At 40.6% G+C, this 22,343-nt stretch overlaps 1 protein-coding gene across 16 annotated transcripts in view; it reads left to right on the top strand.

Annotated features, from left to right (window-relative positions):
• Nucleotides 1-22,343, top strand: part of AAK1 (AP2 associated kinase 1) — a 137,718-nt gene that overhangs the window by 108,128 nt on the left and 7,247 nt on the right. For 6 of the 16 annotated variants that reach the window (XM_050939857.1, XM_050939850.1, XM_050939854.1 and 3 more), the window contains 4 exons: nt 2,257-2,358; nt 3,230-3,331; nt 5,247-5,357; nt 10,878-10,982. The exons of 2 other annotated variants lie outside the window; for them this stretch is intronic. In XM_050939857.1, the coding sequence (XP_050795814.1) occupies nt 2,257-2,358; nt 3,230-3,331; nt 5,247-5,357; nt 10,878-10,982 (420 nt within the window). Of the gene's footprint in view, nt 1-2,256; nt 2,359-3,229; nt 3,332-5,246; nt 5,358-10,877; nt 10,983-12,672; nt 14,708-22,343 lie in introns of those variants that run through there. 8 more of the 16 variants (XM_050939862.1, XM_050939867.1, XM_050939858.1 and 5 more) reach the window with 6 other exon arrangements.

Below are 22,343 nucleotides of genomic sequence, written 5' to 3' on the forward strand. Positions count from 1 at the left end.
TTTATTCATAAGCATGTTATTTTAAAGAAACTGCCCTAATCTAACTGTCAGAGAGAAGCACCTCTTTAATATAGCAGCGCTTCCTGCTGCTTAAAGCAGAACTATAGATCAGTCTACATGGAGGTCACTTGCTAAGCAGCCCTCGCTCGGTCCCCAAGCTGCAGGTATTGGCTTTCACCTCTACTGTTACCATGCTTCATCTCACAATCCTTAGATTTTGGACAGAGTACAACATAAAACAGAAACCCTGGGTAGGGCTCTTCAAATGCACCCACACACTTGAAAGCTACTAAGTCATTTGGGAGCTTTTGAAAATCTCAGTCAGTCTGTTTTCAGTTAGAACAAACAGGTCCATGCAATCACATTACTAGCGAACTTCCTTTCCCTGCTCCCTACCCTGTACATCTTTTGTCTAGCTTAGATTGTAAGCTCTACTCTGAAGGGATGTAGTCTTCTTAAAAGCATGTCAGCTTTCATAAGAAAGTAGCACTTCAGTGACCATGCTGACCCATCAAAGTTGGCAATGAAAGAAGAAATTAAAAACAGGCAACAAATTATGGCAAAGAACCACTGAAGATTTTCATCAAATTTACATGGAAAATTTTAAAACTTGATGGGGTGTGTGGGAAAGATGAGAATAGCTTCACTTTTTAGGGGTAGGGGAAGGCCTTCTTTCATCTAGAAAACCCCAAGTTTTTGTTTGAAAAATGTTCTCCGGCTCTCTACAGTGCCAAGTGTTCTCTCAGGAGACAGCTACCCAGTGACTAGAGACTCACTAACAGCACAATAATCAACAGAAGATGTTTCAATGAGTCGGTTTGTGGTTGCATGTCTCCTAAAATTATTGCCATATGGCTGACCAAAGAGAGATCCTTTTGCATATGAGGGTTAAATGGATGATCTCTTTGGGGGGGGAGGGGTCGGAAATGGAGGAACGCATTTCACTAAAAAAACACGAGTGTGGAACAGAAATGCATTTAAGAGGTCGAGGTGGTGATGGAGGAGAATGGTTTCAAACAATTCCAGGTTGCTTTCAGAAAGTTTGAGTGTTCACCTAGAGACCCTCTTCTGGAAATCAGGCCTCTGGAAGGTGTGTCTCAAATGTGAGTAACTAAAATTGCAGATCTAATTTTAAAAGTACCAAATTTTGTAATTTTAACTCTTGTGCTGTGCAAGGCTTGTACCGTGATTTAAGAAAATGAGCTGAATTTTACAAGAAATGTAAAAGCTAAAATGAGAAATAGGGCCCAAACCAAATTCCCGGATCTGAATACCACAAATGGGGCCTGATCCATAATTCTCCGCAGTTGTGTGTGCCAGGTTGGTTTCTAGATAAATGCAACTTAAGCCAGCTTTACTGTATGCCCATGGTAACCAGTTACCTTAGCACTGCCTCTGGCAGTTGCCAAAATGTAGTAGTAGTCAGCAATGGAAATAGGCATTCCATTGCCAAGAACTCGACATCTGATTTAAAATCTATTTGGTATCTCGGGGGGGAGGGGGGGGAAGATTGGTAACTGGACAGCTGTATAAACCCCAGTTAGAGCTGTGAGGCCTGGCTTCGTAGTGTTCTAATATTTTTCTTTAGCCACCTAAGACATTGATGTATGCAGTTCTCATAATAATTAATGGAAATAGTATGTCTAACTCCCTTGGGTGGGTTTGAAGATCTGTGTCCTCTTCTTTTTATATGATGATTCTAATATAACCAAATACCTTTCTAATATAGGAAGAGTTAGGGAAAGGTTCACGAGCTTCAAACTGTTTTACAGTTCATGGGTTTATAGATTTATTTATTTATGTATTTATAATGCTATTGAAAGGCTTGTCTTGTTTTTGTTGTGGTGAGTTCCTGGGGACAACATAGCCTGGTATTCTAGAGCAAGGCTGTTAGAACACTTGCTTTTCCACTGAATTGTTGTGTGACCTTGGTCAAGTCACATAGGGCCCCGAGTTCAGCGAAGTACTTAAGCACATGCTTACATACTTACTCAGTTAGGGCCTTAACCTCTGTAGGTGTCAGTTTAGCTATAAGTAAAATGGATCAGTTAGATACTTCTGTGAAGTGCTTAGAGATCCTTGTTTGGAGGGCGCTGTATAAGCAGGATGCGTGTTCCTGCATAGAGCCATGCTTATATGAATTAACAGAGTGTAATGTAAGATGATTGGTCCCTCAGATGAGCAGCTGTTTAATGTTTTTGCTCTTTTTTTTTTTGCTTTCTTTCTGCTTTCTTCCTCCTTTTCTGCTTAACCCAGAAAAACTGATTGAGGGTCTCAAATCTCCTGAGACTGCGCTTCTGCTCCCTGATATCCTGCCTCTAGCTGACCCCTTCGGTTGCACCTCCGATGCTGTGAATGGTAAAATAACAAACTGTAATTTGTGTGGCATCTTGTGCTCCTGCATGTTTACACGATAAATGTGCATGTTTTAGCTGCCCGCCTAGGATAGGCGAAAGGTAGGCCAGCAGCCGTCGCAAAACACGCCTTGCTTAGAAGAGAATATGTGCAAGGGGCCGAATTTGCCTCTCGAGGCACCATACCCCTTGACTCCAGGGGAAGTCACTGCTGAACAGCTCAGCACTGCTTTAAACTCCTGAGGTTTACCATATTGTCATCAATAATGTGGCAGAGCTGTGACAGTGTGGTGTTTGGGGAGGGGATTCTTTGAGCCTTGTGTAGAAGGAGGATAATGTGCTGGGTGAGGGGACTCTTAACAAGGATGGGTGGTTAGGGAACTAACCTTGGATTCAGGAGATCTGCGTTCAGGTCCCCGCCCTGCCACAGAGTTCTGTGTGACATTGGGCAAGTCACTTAGCCTCTCTGGATCTCAGTTTCCCATCTGTAATATGAGGATAATAGCACTGTCCTGCTTCAGGGTGTGGGTGAGGATAAATACATTGAAGACTGAGAGACACTCGGATACTTAGGTATTTATATGTCCCTTATTACCAAAGAGAGATGGAATTTTAATGGATGATTTCTTAACTTTCAGGCTCTGGGTTAAGTTTTTGCTATTAGCCTTATTCCTGAGTGGTCTGTTTCAGTGATTTGCTGTTATACTAACTTGGGGATAATATCAAGCTGCCACATTCCTGCCAGTCTAGCTGACCTATGTATTAAAGAGGTGCTTAAAGATTTAGACAACTGCCTTCTCTGCTTCTACCTGTGCTGTATTTGGTAAACTAATGTCTCCCTTCTCTCTGCTCTGATCTCGGGTGCATTATGAAAGGAAAAGATGACATACCTGTTGAGAGTCTCATACCTGGCCTGGAGGCTCCACTGCCCCAGCACCTTGCTTCCCAGACTGATTCAGTTGCTTCTAACAGAACAGGTTGGTGAGATGCCCCAAACTCAAATGGGGGGTAGCATTAGGGTGGTCTGTAGGATCTCTTTATAGTGAATAGGAAAACCGAATTCCACTTGACTAAACTGTTCTCTCTCTCCTCCCCCAACCTCACCTGCAGTTTAAATTGACCGTGTGTTTATAAATCTAATTTCAGCTGGTTCCTTTAAAGGTCACTGTTAGCCCACTGGAGAAGAACCTTACAGAAGCATTTGGTTATTCATCCAGCACCGTCTCTTTGTTCCAGAGCAGGTGTTGTGATGGACTGACAAGTGTTTCTCCTATGAGGGTGATACTGTAATTTGTTTGTTCCGTATATATGGCTAGAGAGGCCTCTGGATCTTGAGGGCGTAGAAGTGTGGGTATGTCTACACTGCAATCAGAGATGTGAACTTCAGCATGTGTGGACATGTTCTAGCTAGCTCAAGTGCCAATGGCAGTTAAGCACTGGGAGTGCAGGCTAGTTGCTGAGTGCAAGCCCACTCAGGACCCTGATTATGCAGTGGAGTAGCTAGCCTGTGCTTGCAAGCTAACTAGATCAAAGCTAATTTGGGTATCCCTACACTTATGGCAATCACCTTTTTCCCCCCACTCCTAAATGCTGAGTAGACAGGCTATGTCTCTCTGGTTTGTTAATCCACTAATGTCTCTTTAACACACTAGAATAAAAAGTCCCTCCTCCCCCAAATTAGCTTCCCTTAAAATCATGTTTCTGGTTATAGACACTTGTTAGTGGTGTGTTGCCAATACGAATATGAAACTTACCTGGTAATTTCCAGTTTACTTCTGAGATCTCCTGTGGCCGTTATGAATGCCAGTCGTCAGTGTCACCTGTACACCTCTGCCCCAATATAATGCTGTCCTCAGGAGCCAAAAAATCTTACTGCCTTATAGGTGAAACCGTGTTATATAGAACTTGCTTTGATCTGCCGGAGTGCTCAGCCCCGCCCACCTGGAGCGCTGCTTTACCGCGTTATATCTGAATTTGTGTTATATCGGGTCATGTTATATCGGGGTAGAGGTGTATTTTGTCTGTGTTCTGTAATTGGCAATTCATCCCTCTTTCTTATCCCATGAGCCCTGATCCTGAAAATTGCTCCTACAGGTGGATCCTTGTATCTTCTCAGAGTCCCACTCATTTCAACAAGGCGTTCAGCACTTCGCAGGATAGGCCCCAGCTGACGGTGTCCTAATGTGCCACAGGAGACCAGTAGTTTTAAGATATCTGAAATGTTACTTAACGTTTCTTTTACACAGAAATGAATGGTGTCTAGTCTGGTCTATGGCTGACAAGCCTCTTCAGATAGTTGAGCTCAGCTACAAAGGTTGTCAGCTGCATCTAAAATATCAGGCTTGCTTCCCTGAAACCATGGGTTCAAATCCTCCTATGAGCAACTCTCTCCTTCTTTGCAAAGTAAATAAACAAGTACCATACAGTCTGTACGTCTTCCCAACAAGACCTTAAACCAGACCAACAATGGCAAAAGCTTCCTCCTCATTCCAGTCTTGACTTAAACAATATCCAAAGATCCATAGGGGTTTTTTGCAAGAGGGAGGGACTCTCGCTCTTATCTTGGCTAATATCTAGCCCATTTCATTGTGCAAGATTCTGACTCAGCTGCTGCTCTCACAGCTCCAGAGATGGCTGCTGTCCTGGGGTGAATCTGGTTTTCTGGATGTAGGTGGTTAAAACACTTTGGGATCCTTCACTGCTCTCTGTAATGGTGGGAAATTTTCCCCACCAGAATAACGTTAGATGTGGCTACATGCAGGTTTTGCAAACTGCCCTTTCAGTACTAACTGGATGGTAACCGGAGTGTGACAGTATTAATCTAACAGTCTTGTGTATGTGCGCTGTTTAATGCTGTCGTTGCTGTGGTCTGATGGCTGTTAATCTGGACAGACTCTCTCACTGGGGAAGATTCTCTACTTGACTGCTCTCTGCTTTCTAACCCTGCTGCTGACCTCTTGGACGAGTTTGCTCCTATAGCTATTTCAGCTCAAGCTCACAAAGGTAACCTGCCACTGGGTATTTTTGTCATACCTGTACCTGATGTTGTAGGGTCAGATCCTCAGTGGGTGTAAATCAAAATCAGTAGAGTTATGCTGATTTATACCAACTGATGATCTGACTCATATTCTTTACTAGACCCTGTTGCCTTGTCCCCTGAGTTGCTAACACTTGTAATATACAGTGCAGCCTTTAATACTGGGGGCATCAAATTACCAACAGAAAATATGAAAACAGTTCAGCATGATTCTGCAAACAAAAGCATTTAAGACTGCTGTATATTTTTGTGTGTGTAATAGTATTTGCCTTAATGCGCCAGTATTAATAGGTTTTTTTGGGGGGGAGGGTTTGTTTTTTTTAAGGCCAGCAGGGATTACTGCATTATAATCTTCTCTGACTATGTGTGCTTTTGAAACCCTGTGCTTCCCCTCTCGAAGAGCCAGTGTTTGATTTGTCTGTAGCATAAGTCCTCTGACTTAGTATTGCCAGATTTGAGGAACATGTCCTCTTCCCTGAAACATTTAGCTAGAAAAGCCCATGAACCAAGTCACGCTAATTACAGAAGTGACTAGGTATTGAAGCGTAATGCACAAACCAAAAAGTTTAGCGGGGTATAGTTGTGGGAGGCTGGCTGGGGAACCTGAGCTTCAGAGTAACAATGGGCTAACCTGTTGTGGCTGTGAAGAATTGCAATTTTGGAGGTTGGCCAGTGTGTGTTGACCTGAGCATTGTCTAGTGGCTAACATACATGCCTTGGTGTAGGAGACCTGGGTTCTGTTTCCAGCTCTGCTCTTGTGTTGTGAAAGACCTTGCATGTTTCACTTACTATCTATGCTAGGATCTGAATATACTTGAGGCTTGATTTCCCGCCCCCCTCCCCAAGTTGCTCACCATCCACCACTCCAGTGAAGTCCTGTGGGGGTGAAAATTAGGTCCTCGGTGTAATTGGATCTGAGATGTTTCACCATTGCTCATCAGTTCAGAGCTTCGAGCACAGGTTTTAAGATGTACTTTTCCTGCTGTGATCTTCCAGTTTCCTGCTCAGTGCTGAAGCGATCACTGTAACATCTCCAGCTATTAGAAAAATGCCAGGCAATGAGTTATATGCAAATAAAATGTGGAGTGTATCTTGGATGGTAAATATCTCTCTACATGGGTTTTTCCTTCATTTATTGCATTGAAAAGACAGGCCCAAAGAGCGAATACTAACCTGTATTAGACCTCTGAGTGTCTGTTCATGCTGAGGTTTGTTTAGCTCAGTTGATAAGCATCCCTATGGCAACAGAAAATGTTCAGTCCCTAGAGGAAGTGCAGTAGAAATAGTTTGTAATCAATTTTTACAGTCAATGGCATTTTAAAATGAGATTGCATTTTTCATAAAGCTTTTGAGTTTAAACAGGCAATTCTCCTAATTACTCATTGCAACAGTAAACTTCCGTGCCACTTTATTCTGAGTAAATGGCTTGAAATGTATGTTCACTGGCTGCTATTCTGTGATGCAACTCAGCAAAATGGAAGCTCAAAATGTTGAACTTCAATGAGAAATGAGAGAATGAATTGAGAGAATTCTGCCCAATTTCCCACTATTGCCATTGCCTCGAGGGCAAAACGTGGAAATCTCACTTTCCCTTTCAAGGTTTATTGGACACACAAGGTTTATATCTTTTCCAAAACTCTTGTCTGTGGCTTTTCTACAAAATCTTTGTTAGCAGCAGCAGCAGCTCTGGATGATCTCCTTATCCATATAGCTGTCCAACTCCTTTTTTTTTTTTTTTTTTTTTTTTAAATCCTTCCAAGTTCTTTACTTCAGTGAATCCTGTGGCAATAAGTTGCACCGGCTAACTGTGCACTGTGTGCAGACGAATAGTCAGCCTGTGGAACTCCAGTGCCGCAAGATATCATTGATACTACAAAGGTGCCTTAATCGCGTCAGCTATTGACTCTGGGGAACTTTGATAAACTTAAAGATTAAAAAAATGGGGTGGACGCTTATGTCAATAACAATAATATCCAGAGATGATGTTCTCTCCAAACCACTGTTTCTTATTCAGCAAGTTTACACTGAAAATTCATGTGTGTTGCTAGGTTATATTGTGTTCCTTAGGCTGTAAATTAGAGCCCCTCAAGTCTTGATTGTCATTACTTTGCATTTACTCAACAAAAAACTGAATCCCGGATGTGTGGGATGGGAAAGACTGTGACAGAATAGTGTGTGTTATTACTATAAATTGCTGAAACAGTGAGTTGAAGAGAAAATGCATCTCTTAATGAAACACATCCAAAAGTATATACTTGCTTGCATTCTTCTTATCTTGAAGATGCCTAAAATGAGTGCACATTTCAACAATCTTCCCTTAATGGCTACAGCTGTAGATGGCTAAATGTATTACAAACTTCTATTGTCTCAAAGCTATCAACAATTATGGATAGAGCAGAAAAGAACGTCGGTTGGCTCAAAAAGGTGCTAAGCTATTTGTCTGATTGCTGAAGAACACAAGACTTCTGAGCTAGGCCATAAAGCCCACTTGCATGATCCTGGCTTGTCTGCATGTTCATTCTGTAGAAATGTGTGGCTTTCCCCTTATCTTCCTAAGAGCCATGTGTTTTCACAGGGTTTCCTTCACCTGCACAGCCAAAATCTAGTAGGATATCTATCAACTTCATCTAAAGGGATTTTTTTTGTATCTGAGTTGGGGGAATGCTTCTGGTCAACAGAACCTATTTACTCTTATTCCGTGAGCCATAGTGAGGGAATATGCTTTACATAAGGTCTGAGGACCAGATTTTCCAAGGTATTTCGTTAGTTAAAGAAGCAGAGATGAATTTAGTGGGATTTTCAAAAAATCCCTAAGAAGTTTAGCCACCTAACTCCCATTAATTTCAAGCCCTTGTTTGCCTTCTTTCCCACGGGCAATAACTCATGTATTGGCTCATTTGATTAATTGGTCTTGGATCTTTTGTACACTTCCTTGTGCCATGCTGCCATCTTTCTCCTCAAAATCTCCTTTTATATATGTGGTCCCATGACCAAAGAGGTAGACTGTTCTCTGGAACTGTACTGGTGTTAGAGAATAAGAACATAAAATGCAAAATGACAGGTTTCAGAGTGGCAGCCGTATTAGTCTGTATCCGCAAAAACAACAAGAGTACTTGTGACATCTTATAGACTAACAAATTTATTTCAGCATGAGCTTTCGTGAGCTACAGCTCACTTCTTCAGATGCACAGAATGGAACACACAGACAGGGGATATTTATACATACAGAGAACATGAAAAGATGGAAGTATGCATACCAACAGGAAGAGTCTAATCAATTGAGATGAGCTATCGTCAGCAGGGGAAAAAAAACTTTTGAAGTGATAATTAAGATGACCCATAGAAGGTGTGAGGAGAACAACAGACAATGGATCGTGTGGTATGTCCTGGATGGAAGCTGGAGGCATGTAGGTAAGTATAGCGGTCAGTGGGTTTCCGGTATAGGGTAGTGTTTATGTGACCATCGCTTATTAGCACAGTAGTGTCTAGGAAATGGACCGCTTGTGTGGATTGGTCTAGGCTGAGGTTGATGGTGGGATGGAAATTGTTAAAATCACAGTGGAATTCCTCAAGGGCTTCTTTTCCATGAGTCCAGATGATGAAGATGTCATCAGTGTAGCGCAAGTAGAGTAGGGGCGTTAGGGAATGAGAGCTAAGGAAGCGTTGTTCTAAGTCAGCTATAAAGATGTTGGCATACTGTGGGGCCATGCGGGTACCCATAGCAGTGCCACTGATTTGAAGGTATATATTGTCCCCAAATGTGAAATAGTTGTGGGTGAGGACAAAGTCACAAAGTTCAGCCACTAGGTTAGCTGTGATGTTATCGGGGATACTATTCTTGATGGCTTGTAATCCATCTTTGTGTGGAATATTGGTGTAGAGGGCTTCCACATCCATGGTGGCCAGGATGGTGTTTTCTGGAAGACCACAGATGGATTGTAGTTTCCTCAGGAAGTCAGTGCTGTCTCGAAGATAGCTGGGAGTGCTGGTAGCATAGGGCCAGCTTCCATCCAGGACACACCACACGATCCATTGTCTACAGCCAAGCTCTAAGATACAATCGTATTTGCTCCAATCCCTCAGACAGAGATAAACACCTACAAGATCTCTATCAAGCATTCTTAAAACTACAATACCCACCTGCTGAAGTAAAAAAACAGATTGACAGAGCCAGAAGAGTACCAGAAGCCACCTACTACAGGACAGGCCCAACAAAGAAAATAAGAGAATGCCACTAGCCATCACCTACAGCCCCCAACTAAAACCTCTCCAGCACATCATCAAAGATCTACAACCTATTCTTAAAGATGATCCCTCACTCTCACAGATCCTGGGAGACAGGCCAGTCTTCGCTTATAGACAGCCTCCCAACCTGAAACAAATACTCACCAGCAGCCGCACACCATACAACATAAACACTAACCCAGGAACCTATCCTTGCAAAAAAGCCCTATTGCAGCTCTGTCCACATATCGATTCAAGTGACACCATCATAGGACCTAATCACATCAGCCACGCCATCAGGGGTTCGTTCGCCTGCACATCTACCAACGTGATATATGCCATCATCTGCCAGCAATGTCCCTCTGCCATGTACATTGGCCAAACCGGACAGTCTCTTCACAAAAGAATAAATGGACACAAATCTGACATCAGGAATCATAACATTCAAAAACCAGTGGGAGAACACTTCAACCTCTCTAACCACTCAGTGACAGACTTGAAGGTGGCAGTTTTTGCAGCAAAAAAACTTCAAAAACAGACTCTGGAGACTGCTGAACTCGAATTAGTATGCAAATTAGACACAATTAACTCAGGCCTTAACAGAGACTGTTAAGTTCTCCTCACACCTTCTATGGGTCATCTTAATTATCACTTCAAAAGTTTTTTTTCCCCTGCTGACGATAGCTCATCTCAATTGATTAGACTCTTCCTGTTGGTATGCATACTTCCAAATTTTCATGTTCTCTGTATGTATAAATATATCCTGTCTGTGTGTTCCATTCTCTGCATCTGAAGAAATGAGCTGTCGCTCACGAAAGCTCATGCTGAAATAAATTTGTTAGTCTGTAAGATGCAAAAGAATATTTTCATTCCTCTTTGCCTTCACCCCTAACCCCCCTATCCTTGCTGGCCATGCAATGTGCCAGTGTAACCTCAAACCCATGTTCCTAGCATAGCTAGGAAACGTACTAACCTCTAAAGCATTGGGTTGGCCAAATTTTATGTTGGTTCTCATTAATTGGCTCAGCTGAGTATGTGCGTGTATGTTTTGGGTTTGGTTTTTGTTTCTATTGCTTTTGAGTTTAACTCTTCACCTATTATCGTCTTAGACTTACCAACTTTATTTCAACTTTTTATTTAAACTCTTGCTTTTTAACCACTTAAAAACAAAAACAAAAAAAAAACCTAACATTTTTGGCAATGCTAACATGCTTTTTCTGCTATCTTTGCTTCTTTACCTGCGTTCCCCCTTTACACTGCAGAAGATACTAATCTGATATCAGGCTTTGAAGTTCCTGAGGGCTCTGAAAAGGTGGCAGAAGATGAGTTTGACCCTATCCCAGTGTTGATATCCAAAAATTCACAAGGTAAGCCAGGATTTTTTAAAAGAACACACATGATGGCAACCAGTTTATTGGGCAGTCATGCTAAGACGTACACACAAACTACACGGAAACCATATCTCCTTAGTTATCAGTGAGCCCAATTCTCCTCTGGCTTATGCCAGTTTGTCTTGCTGCATTGTTTTTTAGGTTACTCCTGATTTTCCAACTTGGCGGGGAGGAGAATCGGGCCCAATGAGAGAGGATAATACAGTACTGAGAAGGATTCATTTACCACTTGGGCACAATGCCACTCACTCAAATTTGGCCTGGCTGCCCCACCATCATGAATTAGAAGGCTTACTGTGCCGCATTGGTTGAGAACTGCTGAGACAGGACAATGTGTGTAAACATTTAGTAATTCAAACATCTTGTCATCCCAGGAGTCAGCCACACATCCCATGCCCTGCCATGAGGCTGTATTGACTAACTCACCCAAACATTTCCATGGCTAGATTATATGATGTAACTTTACTTTTTAAGGCCCAGATCCAGTGCCCATTGACGTCACTGGTAAGGTGCCCATGGATGTGCACTTTTGAAAATTCCAGCCTCAGTCATTAGGACTTCGCGGCCTTCCTGTCTATATGAGTTCCAGCCTTGTATGTTCATGTTATCATCCTATCTACAGACCATTGTTCAGCCTCGTATAAGGATGTAGCTATTAAGAGGCATTGTCCCTTTAAAAATAAAATTAGGTGAATGATGCTTAATTAATGAGCTTCTTAGGGACAGAGGCAGGCGGCTTTTTGTAACGACTCCTGTCAAATATGACTTGTTTCTGCAGTCTGACTGCAGTGAAGATGTTTCTGAAGTTCCTGGTGAAAGAACAGATTTTTATAATATGTTCCATTACTCTCTTTGGCAGTGGAACCCTTGCCTTTTGTAATTCCCATATCCTGTTTTTTATAGCATGGAGTGTACTGCATGCCTGCTTTGCTGCTAATATTAGCTTTGAAAGAAGGACCCTCATTAGGAAAAATCCTAAGGCATTTAGGGGGGAATTTTTCAAAAGCCCTCAACCTGGGTTTAAGTCTGCTCTGCTCCCGTGTGAAGTCAGTGGAAGGTTCACTGCCGACTTGAATGAAAGCAGAAGTCTGCCAATGCTGAGTGCTTTTGCAATGCCAACCCTAAATAAAGGGAGTCTTTCTACAGAGAATGATATAAATGCTATGGGGGTTTTACAGGATCACTTAAAAAGCTTATGAAATGGCTGTAAATGACTTAATGGTGTCTGGTAGAAATTACTCCTCTGTTCTAGACTTCTGTCACTTGAAAACAACATCCTTTCTGTAGAATTTTTAACCCATCTTATAGAAGTGTATAATTTTAATTAAAAATCCTACAGAATCCCATTGATTTGATTCTGATAAAGTTCTCTGTTAGACTTTTTTCCATGACGGCCTTATTCTGTGTAAATCTTGGCAGTGGCTGCTACCTTTTCTCCTTCACCTAGAGAAGTCAGTCCAATAAAAGATATATTGCCTGACCCACCTTGTCTCCTCTAATATTCTTGCCACTGACACACTGCATACCATAGTACCCATAACATAGAATAGCTTAGCTCAGCTTAAAGTTGCTTTCTCTGGTTGTTCTTTCTTTGCTTGTGCTTGAACATCTGAAACTAACCTGTGTGTCCTGTGCAATACTGAATTCCTATCTCTCACCCTTTCAGGTGGGCATTCTAGAAACAACAGTGGAAGCTCTGAATCCAGTCTTCCCAACCTAGCCAGGTCTTTACTGCTGGTGGATCAGCTCATAGACCTGTAGCAGTGACCCAGTAGCAGACGCAGTTTCTGTAACGTACCTTATCTACATTTTCATTTCCAGAGGAGTTAACCTTCAGGTTTTTTGGGGTTTTATTTAAAAAAAAAAAATCTGCAAACAGCCGGAGACAACCCCCTATGTTCCCATCCCCAGCCCAGGAATGGATTCTTTCTGTCCCACCTATTCTCATAGTCCGTCCTTCAGCTTATCCCTGGTACAATCTGCTATGGTTTCTTATGCACTTGTCTTGACTAGCATATGTCTAAAGGAAACACTACTCATCATTATCCACTCTGCTGAGATTTACACATAGCTCCACCGAAAGCTTAACTGTAAATGAATTAGTTAATTGTAGCCTATGTATGATCCTTGCTAGAAATGTCACACAACGGATATTTCGTTTTCCTTAGGCTAGAGTGCTAACATGTGTTTAACCTTTGAGGGGAGAAGAGAGGATTTCCGACAAATGGGCAAAAGGAAAGGACACACAAAATCACTAGCGCTGTTCATCTCCTAGGTAGGAGACAAATTAGGAGAAGATGGGTTTTTAAATTGGCAATATATGCTTCAGAGGGGGGAAAAATAAATATGGGTTTTGCGGCAGTGGAGCTGCACAGTAAATATGGTGATCATGTAAATTGAGAGGGTTTTCCACACCCCCTCTAAAATGATCCTGCTTATGAACAGATTGTGCTTTCTCAAAAAAAAACAAAAAAAACCAACCCCCAAATGTTAACACTACAAAAATGACCCCAAGTGAAATATTTCAAAATTGAGAACCAAATACATGCGAGTGTGGCTGTAGTGTCTTTATACTGAATGAACTGTTGGCCGAAAAGGGCAATGTGGGAGCAGTGGATGTATTTTCCTGTTATTTTTGTGTGCGTGCGTGTATGTATGTGTGTTTAGATTTAAAAAAAAAACAAGCTGTAAATTGTGTACAAACCAAATTGTCCAACAGTTGTTTTTTCTTAACCTGGGTTTTAGTCAAATGTCTCGTATCTGTTCTGGGTTTTCCTCTTTCCCTTGTAACTACATATAGTACAACATAGTTAAGTATGGAACCATTTTTCAGTAGACAAGTTACTGTAAACTTTATTCAGATCTTCAGTCTTTGTAGAACAAGCATGCACTCTCCTCAAACAGTTGGAAATGAGTGCTGACAAGCTAGATACAATTTGATGGCATTTACCTTTTTTCTTTTTACCTTGACATGCTTAGTTCGTCAACTAACTGGATACGCTAAACTTGTTTTCATTGGCTTATGATCTTAAAGTCCAGCATTCCTATCATATATTTGAAAATTCTTCCTGAATAAACGAACTCTTCCTCTGTAGTGGAATAATTACTAGCTTACTGCTAACCTTGTGTATGTGTATGTGTATGTAGCTGTATTAGTACCAGTGCAGATTCTCATGTGCGAAAGTATGAATGACTAAATTATAGATGTATTGACCTCTCCTTGAGAGGGAAAGACATTTAAAGTCTGAGCATTTATCTCCTATTTCCAGTTTTCCTACTATTTCCCCCACACACACCAACATTTAGTTTAACAAATTCTGTAAATAGAACTAACCATCAATTGTCTGTTCTCTGTTAATCTTCTTTTAAAATCTACACTTCATAATAAAAGTATTGCTTAAGTGTGTTGTATCATTACATGTGTAATACTGCACTTTCCAGAAGAAGCTTTACACGAGAGAACTATGGAAATGATCTTGGTAAAATTGTGAATAGAATTTTATTTTTATTTTTTTTTGTTTGTTTGTTATTCCTAAAGCAGGCAAATTGGACTGGAGAACATGAAAAAGCTCTAGATAGAAAGTTATTGTATAGCTAGATACTGAAAATACATGAAAAGAGAATGGATTTTAAAAAAAAGTAACCATCTACTGTATATTAGAAACCAAGAGATTTCTGTGAATTAAAGTACTTTTAAAGAATGTTTAAGATTTTAAATCTAATAGTTTTTTCAAGTGTTCTAGAATCAACATTATAAAAGCACCGGGTTGTTTTGGAATAATGCTATTAAATAATCAGAGGTGTATGTTCTTTTTATTATAGCTATTCATGGATTTGGGAGGGAAATGCAATACAATGGAAGCATAATCCTTTACAGAGGTGTCTGATTTAGACCCAGCTCATAAGAAAAGACTTGACACTGATTGTTAATGAAATGTTACAGAAGAGATGTGTGGAATGAAAATGCAAGCGAACGTATGAAGACTTCAGTTTCTTTAAAGGAGATGGGGGGGATTAATTTTTAAAAAATTGATACAATGGGGGAGGGATAGCTCAGTGGTTTGAGCATTGGCCTGCTAAACCCAAGGCTGTGAGTTCAATCTTTGAGGGGGCCATTTAGGGATCTGGGGCAAAAATCTGTCAGGCACAATACTTGGTCCTGTTTTGAAGGCAGAGGACTGGCCTCAATGACCTTTCAAGTTCTACGAAATAGTGTTGTTGTTTTTTTTAAATATGGAGATAGACCTGTCAGCCTGCAAACATTGGGTTCACATGATATAAACTGCCCAACTGGGAAGAAGTGTGAAAATTGCTAGCAAGAAGGAAAGGCACAAAGTGAACTGTCATCCAGTTTCTATGTCAAAGAATTTTGGTCCCCTGAGTGGCATAAGAATACAAGTTTACTAACCACCATAAAGATGTTCTGTTATAGTCATGGAATCAAGAAGGGGGATAAGTTAAATGCTTATCTATCTACTCCAAGGTTTGTTCCTCCATCTGTTGTCCCAAGATGGGTAGAAATCTATGCTGAGTGAAGTGACACCAAATGATTCTCCTTTTTCTGCTAGTACATGCTTTTGATTCATATAACGATGATGAAAGAACCATCATGTCCTGATGTCCTTGGGTCACTAGTGCAGTTCTTGACATTAGTTTCCTCGGTACCTTAATGGATGCTCGTACCAGGATTTTATACTTTCAAATGTAGCCACCATGCAAAAGTCAGAGCAACTCCCTTTTCAAGTGTCAGAGTAGCAGCCGTGTTAGTCTGTATCCGCAAAAAGAACAGGAGTACTTGTGGCACCTTATAGTCTAACGAATTTATTTCAGCATAGGTTTTCGTGGGCTATCGCTCACTTCTTCGGATGCATAGGCAAATATAGGGCTTTGCAATCTTCGTTATCGCATCAGGAGCAGGATTTACTTGTGGATTTCCAAGTTACTGCACAAATTGGCGAAGAGTTAAACTTTGAGCCCCACAAAACAATTGATCAAAATGGGTGGGAGTGTCTTTCAGTGGCAAAAGTGACTGTGTCAGAACTTCTAGGCTCTATAATGACACACTGCAATGTGCATGTGACAGTTCCAGCAAATCCCAGCTATTGTGTGGAGGGGACGACTTCTGATGATCCTGCTGCTGTTTAAAAAACCTATTTTAACAAGTGAGGAAGACCCCCACCCCCTTCTCCACAACCAGCCAGGAGCTAGCTCTGCTTAAAACAGTTTTTCTGTAAAGCCATTTGAAAAGGCTGCATCACTGGAATACAAGATCAGATGATAATGAGTGGCCCCGGTGAAGTTAGAAAGTTGAGGGTGCACTGGCAAACCCCAAATGTGAAGCCTGTAAGCTGCAGACCTCAAAAAAGAAGGACACAAACATGGAATAAAGCACAAACATTCATGACTTGGATTAATTTTCTTCAGCAGCATTTTTGGTAAATAAATATCCTGGGTGTGTGTGTTTTGGTTTTTTTTTAATTGTGGAAGGAATTTATAAGAAATCAGCTTTGGGGTGTGGCAAATCTGGGTGTAAAAGGAAGGGATGTTTTGAGAGATGTGTGATGGAGATAATCAATACAAATTAATCATGTAGCAACTGTGCATAAAAGTGTGGGCACTGCATCTTACAACCACTTCATCCGAGCAGAAAACTGAGTTTTGGAATAATGAGGTTAGAAGTGTTCCTTATAGATTGAGGCCAGCTGTTTCACACACGGGATTAAATTCACTTGTGTGCAAAGGGCGTGCACAAATCTTGTGCACCACATAAGCCCTCTATTTTAATTTTAATTTTTTATTTTATTTTTTTAAGGACTGGAGTGGTGCATAGGCCTTGTGCTAGTCTGCTCCACCAGAATGAGATTTCCCCATACTAAATCAGCCGGGTGTTCCTCTGAAGCAATCCCAAACCATTCTTTAAACCTGAACTATGTGAATAAAACTTCTTCTTTTTAGATAAAGCTGAGACAATTAGACTCCTCAGATACACTAGTAGCGGAGAAGAAAGCCTACTCAGATTGTGTAACTTAAACGTGTGAAGTGGGAATAAAACTCTACCTAATGAAAATGTTTTATACCTGCTTTTACTCACTGTGCATGGGAATAAATGGCTTCACAAGATGCCAAACAGAGGAGAGACAAATCATTATCTTCGGGGTAGTGTGGCCTAGAGGATACAGCAATGAACTGGTCCTCGGAAGAGCTGGATTCTATTCCCAGCTCTGCTACTGGCTTGCTGAGTGACCCTGGTCAACTCACTTCATCCCTCTGTGTTTAAGCTTCTCCATGTGTAAAATGGGGGGAAATGGTACTGGCCTCTTTTTGTAAAGTGATTTGAGATCTACAGATCAAAAGTGCTATGTATGAGCTAGGTATTTATTTTTAACCTTGATGGGCATTCGAGTACAAGGAAAGAATCCACCATCTCCTCAATGAAGGTGAATAAGGGAAGCACTGATTACTTTTATTTATTTATTTATTTATTTATTTAATTTTAAGGTCACAAACAAACCTAGCCAATAGCCATATGTTCCAAGTATTGTATTAGTCTTACCCAGTCAACATCAGATGATAGGATCTTTATGGCTTTGTCTAGATAAAATGTTTGGGACAAAATGAGCAGAATTACTCCATGGAAAGTCAACCTCCTCTCCGGCAATACCTGTATTCTTTCAAAGGTTCTGATTGTAGGGCCTAATCCAGGGTCCTTTAAAGTCAATGGAAAGTTTCCCATTGACTTGAACGTGTATTGGATCAGCCCTCATAGCCAACGGCAAATCAGTTCAGTGTGTGTGTGTTTTGTTTTCTTGCGTTAATTATTCTAGTAGCTTGCAATTATTGCACAATGTTCATAAAAAGAAGAAACCCTTCAAGTGTTGATATTCTAACCTGTAACAAGCTGTCTCTTCCCTCTCACCCACTATAAGCATTAAGGTTATTACAGGTTTTATATGTTGCTAATCTATGCAAACTAAAGTCTCAAAGCAGCAGTTATCACAGAGTTGATTTTTTTTAAAAAATTTTCTCTACTTACTGTAGCAACGTGAACTACATCTGTTTATTGTGAGTATTCTACACTGCAGCATTGTGCAGATCCTGATCTATCCCATGATGTATATTTTTAATATTTACCTTCTCTCTGAAGAAGGTAAAGCAAGTCAATGTTCTTTGGGAGTGTTTTCTTTAGTACGCCTCTACCCTGATATAACACGAATTCAGATATAACACGGTAAAGCAGTGCTCGGGGGGGGGGGGGACTGTGCACTCCGGCGGATCAAAGCAAGTTCAATATAATGCGGTTTCACCTATAATGCGGTAAGATTTTTTTTTTGGCTCCCGAGGACAGTGTTATATTGAGATAGAGGTCTACAATGTTTGACTCTAAAAATTTCTACCAAGTATTGTATACAAGGGGGAAAATTATCTAAACAAAGTTCTATCTTATGTAAACATTTTAAGGAATAAAGTCTTCAACTATTACTCATGAGCATGCTTTGAAATATTCTAACTTTACAAGTATGGACCATTTTTCTGATCGGATAACCGAAGGGTAGCTGCCCATTGGCAGTGTTAATATTTCTTGGCATGCTAAAGTGTTAGAGTATTATTTCCCAACAAAGAGAGGTTGTGTGCATCCCATTCTTGCACAACTTTATCGAGGTTGGCAACTGGGCCTATAGATGATGCCAAGAAACCAATGTGTGAAGATTGTGGATGTTCTGTGTGTTCATAAAGTGCAACCAAGCATCCTGTAGCTTGCTTACCAATAGTGTGATTGGAAACGGTGCCATGAAATAGAATGGGCAGGATTTCCAAGCTAGCAGCGCTGTCATAGTTTCACTAAGCCTGCCCTTTACGTTATAACCACAGCTATTTGTGGAATGGTCCTTTCCACCCTTCACCCATAACATAGAATGAAATGGCTGGTATCCTTTTTTAAAATAGATATCTCCTTCCCTCGAGTGCATCAGTCACATTGGTCTCTCTTTGACCTAGGATGGGAATTGTTGGACACTATCTATAGGAGTAAATTAAAGGATCCACTTGCACTAATGTTTACATTGCATGCTCCTCCAAACTAATCTACAGCAAAAGTTGGGGCTTGGACCAAATATAACTGCCTTCATATTCCTGTCACAGGATTGCTTGTTAACTTTTACACCACCTTCATGCAGACCTTGAGCACTTCAGAGCCTGTAACTTTATCCTATCTCCCTATTTTTTTTAACTCTCTTAAATAGTTTTTATATATCTGTCAGAACAAACCTACTGGCCTACTGCCCCTGTCCAGGACACGCACCTAAATATTTCTAAAAAGCTTGGCAGTTTTGTTAGTTATGGGACTGGTGCACTAGCTACTCTTGTAACTAATCCTTTACTCTTCTCTTAGTGTTGGCGAAATGCACTGAGAGAACCAAAGAATTTAGAACAATGTGGGCCTGGATCTTTCCACAATGTTGAATCCATTGTGGGGCCGAGTGATTGTGGCACCTTTTTTTTTTTTTAAGGGTACTGCTACAAAATTTTCACTCTTTCTTCCTTCAGGAAAAGATGCAGGAAAATTTTCCTTTGGTGACTAATGATGGTTGAACTTTGTCCTTCTCTATTAATATCGCCCTCACAACTAAAATGTTAATTACCTTGTAAAAACATTGAACCATCAGAAGTTACACTGAGGGGTGGCTGGCCCATCTCTTGGACAGCGTTGTCCTAACTAAGCAAAGGTGGCACCTCAAACTTGTATACTTTGCTGCATTTCTGCTCATCTTTCTTTGTCATATGATAGCAATATGCTAGAATACAGTGGCTGGCCATTTAAAAAAGAATAGCTAGTATCAGAGGAACGTTAACTCATAATGGTGTAGGGGAGCCAAGTTTCCCACACTTCGTTAGAATAGGAAACAAGTGTGGTAGCATAGGTACTGGTGTGGTAACCATTGGCAAATGTTGAGATTCTGATGGCAACCACTGTACACTTGCATAGAACTCCACTTCTGTCAACACATGGCATCTCAAATGGCACACCTATACACACTTGTTTGTCTTGAAAATCTTTAGTGTGCTCTACTTCTTGTAGTACTTTCCAGGCCTATTACATAGGCTCAGGGTGAAAGTGGTCCCTGTGCAAGAGGCCAGCACAAGATCTTGGCACAGTGTAAGCACTGTTTTGGGCACTGAACTCTCGCTAAATGATGCAGAAGCCTTGGCCTGGTCTTCTGCAGGGGGTGAATTTCACTCCTGAATATACAAGGCTGTCCACACTTAAGCCTAAGTGTGAGGTATTGAGGAGTGGAAGGTGCAGTGGCTACCCAGGAGAACTTCCACATCCCTTGCATGCGTCTCTGAAGGATGTGGGCCTAGCGCAGAGCCACTGGTCTGGCATAGGCTGAAAGCCGTGCACAGGGCACATGCAGAAACTGCAGCTGTCCTGACAGCCCATAGTTTAGAATAGCTGCCACAGAACAGCTGCTTTGCCTGGCTGAAGCTAACAACAAGGGCAGAGAGCAGAATGTCTTGGAACAAACTATGCTAACTTCATAACCTTGGCAATGTACCTATCCAGTGCTGTCTCCATATTCTGTTCAGATGGATGCTGCTACTGTCCTTAACTGATTGGGGCTTAAATTAGATTGAACCTGTTTTCCCTCCTGTCTCTACCTTTTTATAGATATACTCTGTACAAAATCATTATAGATACAAGCTTATTATGCAGATAACACTGTAGGAAAAATCATAATTCTGATAAAATGATTTGTCTAGTGAAATAGTGGTCTAGTGAAATATTGAACAGCTTGCATTATAACCTTAATTATAGCGTAATTTGCATGTATGTTACATCTGTGATGATACATGCTCATGGTCCTCATTATTCTGTACCACATCGTATTCCAATATAATGCTTCTGCAAGTCTTGGTCTTTGTCAGCTGTTGCTTTAAAAATCACACAATAGCACCCAGTTTGGGCACTCAGTAAATATATAGTCAACCTCTTGGAGGGAGGAAAAAAATCTATATGGATAATTAGACCTTTTTGTTACTGTAGTCGAACTGAGATTAGTATTTAAGTTTTAAATCATTCCTGACAACATATGCTTGAGAGAAGGAAGACAGTATTTTTGTACAGTATCTTATAAAATGCTCACCTATATCTACAGTGTTTTACTTTACAGTGTAATGTATTTTAATTGAATAGTTTCCCAATAAATAATCATTTGGATGTTTATCTGAGTATTGTGTCTCTAATTGAGAAATTGGTGTAATATATTATCTGTTATGCCCTGAAGTTCGGTGTGTATGTTTGCATATTTAATATACGCAGGAGGTGGGAGTGGGTGGTGATGCAAGTTTGCAAAACTGCAAGATGTTTTGCTTAAAGCAAAAGGAAGTGTTCGTGCATCTTCCTGTCCTATTGCTCGATGAATATCATCTACCAAAACCCAAATCTTTTTGTCTGGAATCTATACTGCTTAGTTTTTCATGTGCCTTTTTCCTATCCTCTTGCTAACATGAGTCCAATGACATACTTCTAACCTGCTAATAGTTCTTTGAAGGTAAGATATCTTGTATTCTGATAACTGTCTGTGTGATTCATAAGGCAAAAACAAGCCAACTCTTGGGCTTCTGTAACTAGAGAACAGCAGGATAGTAAGCCTCCACTTCTTCCTTATTAGTAATATCTTGCTAACACCTAGAACCAAGCTAGTCAATTAGTATCGTGTTAGATATTTCATTTTGTAATCATTATATAGGGTTGTTTAAATTTAACTGATTGTTTTTTTGCAATGGCTTGAGTACCATTGTGAAAATTACTGGATTTTATACAAAATCCTGTAGGATACCTTGCTAAAGGAAACAAATTCTATTTCTTTTAAAACATCTACTACTTTCACAGTAAGGGATGTCAGTGTGTCTGTTTTACATGCCCTAAGTGCAATGCCACTTTTATTTCTGGGAGCTGGCTCACAGAAAAAAATTAAATCTTTAAAAAATGCCAAACAGTATACAGGAAAACACCTATTTGATTGACTAATTTTGGAATTGAGGCATTCATAAAATCCAAGAGTTCGTAAAATTGAAGATCTCAACTTTGCAATAGGTATGGTGCATAAGTTGCAGTGTGGTGCACCACATTGTTGTTTTTTTCTTGTTCTTCAAGCCACTGCAAAGTGATTGGCAAGGCACTGAACGCATCAGAATGTGAATGATGTCAACTTGTTCTTCACTGACATTTTTTGTTATATGATTTTTTTTCCCCCTCCCCATCAGAAAGATGGTTCATATAAGAAGTCATTTGTAAGATTGGTATTTGTAAAATCTAGATTCTGCTCTACTGCTATT

This window comes from Gopherus flavomarginatus, chromosome 2, assembly GCF_025201925.1.
Source record: "Gopherus flavomarginatus isolate rGopFla2 chromosome 2, rGopFla2.mat.asm, whole genome shotgun sequence".
NCBI lineage: Eukaryota > Metazoa > Chordata > Testudines > Testudinidae > Gopherus > Gopherus flavomarginatus.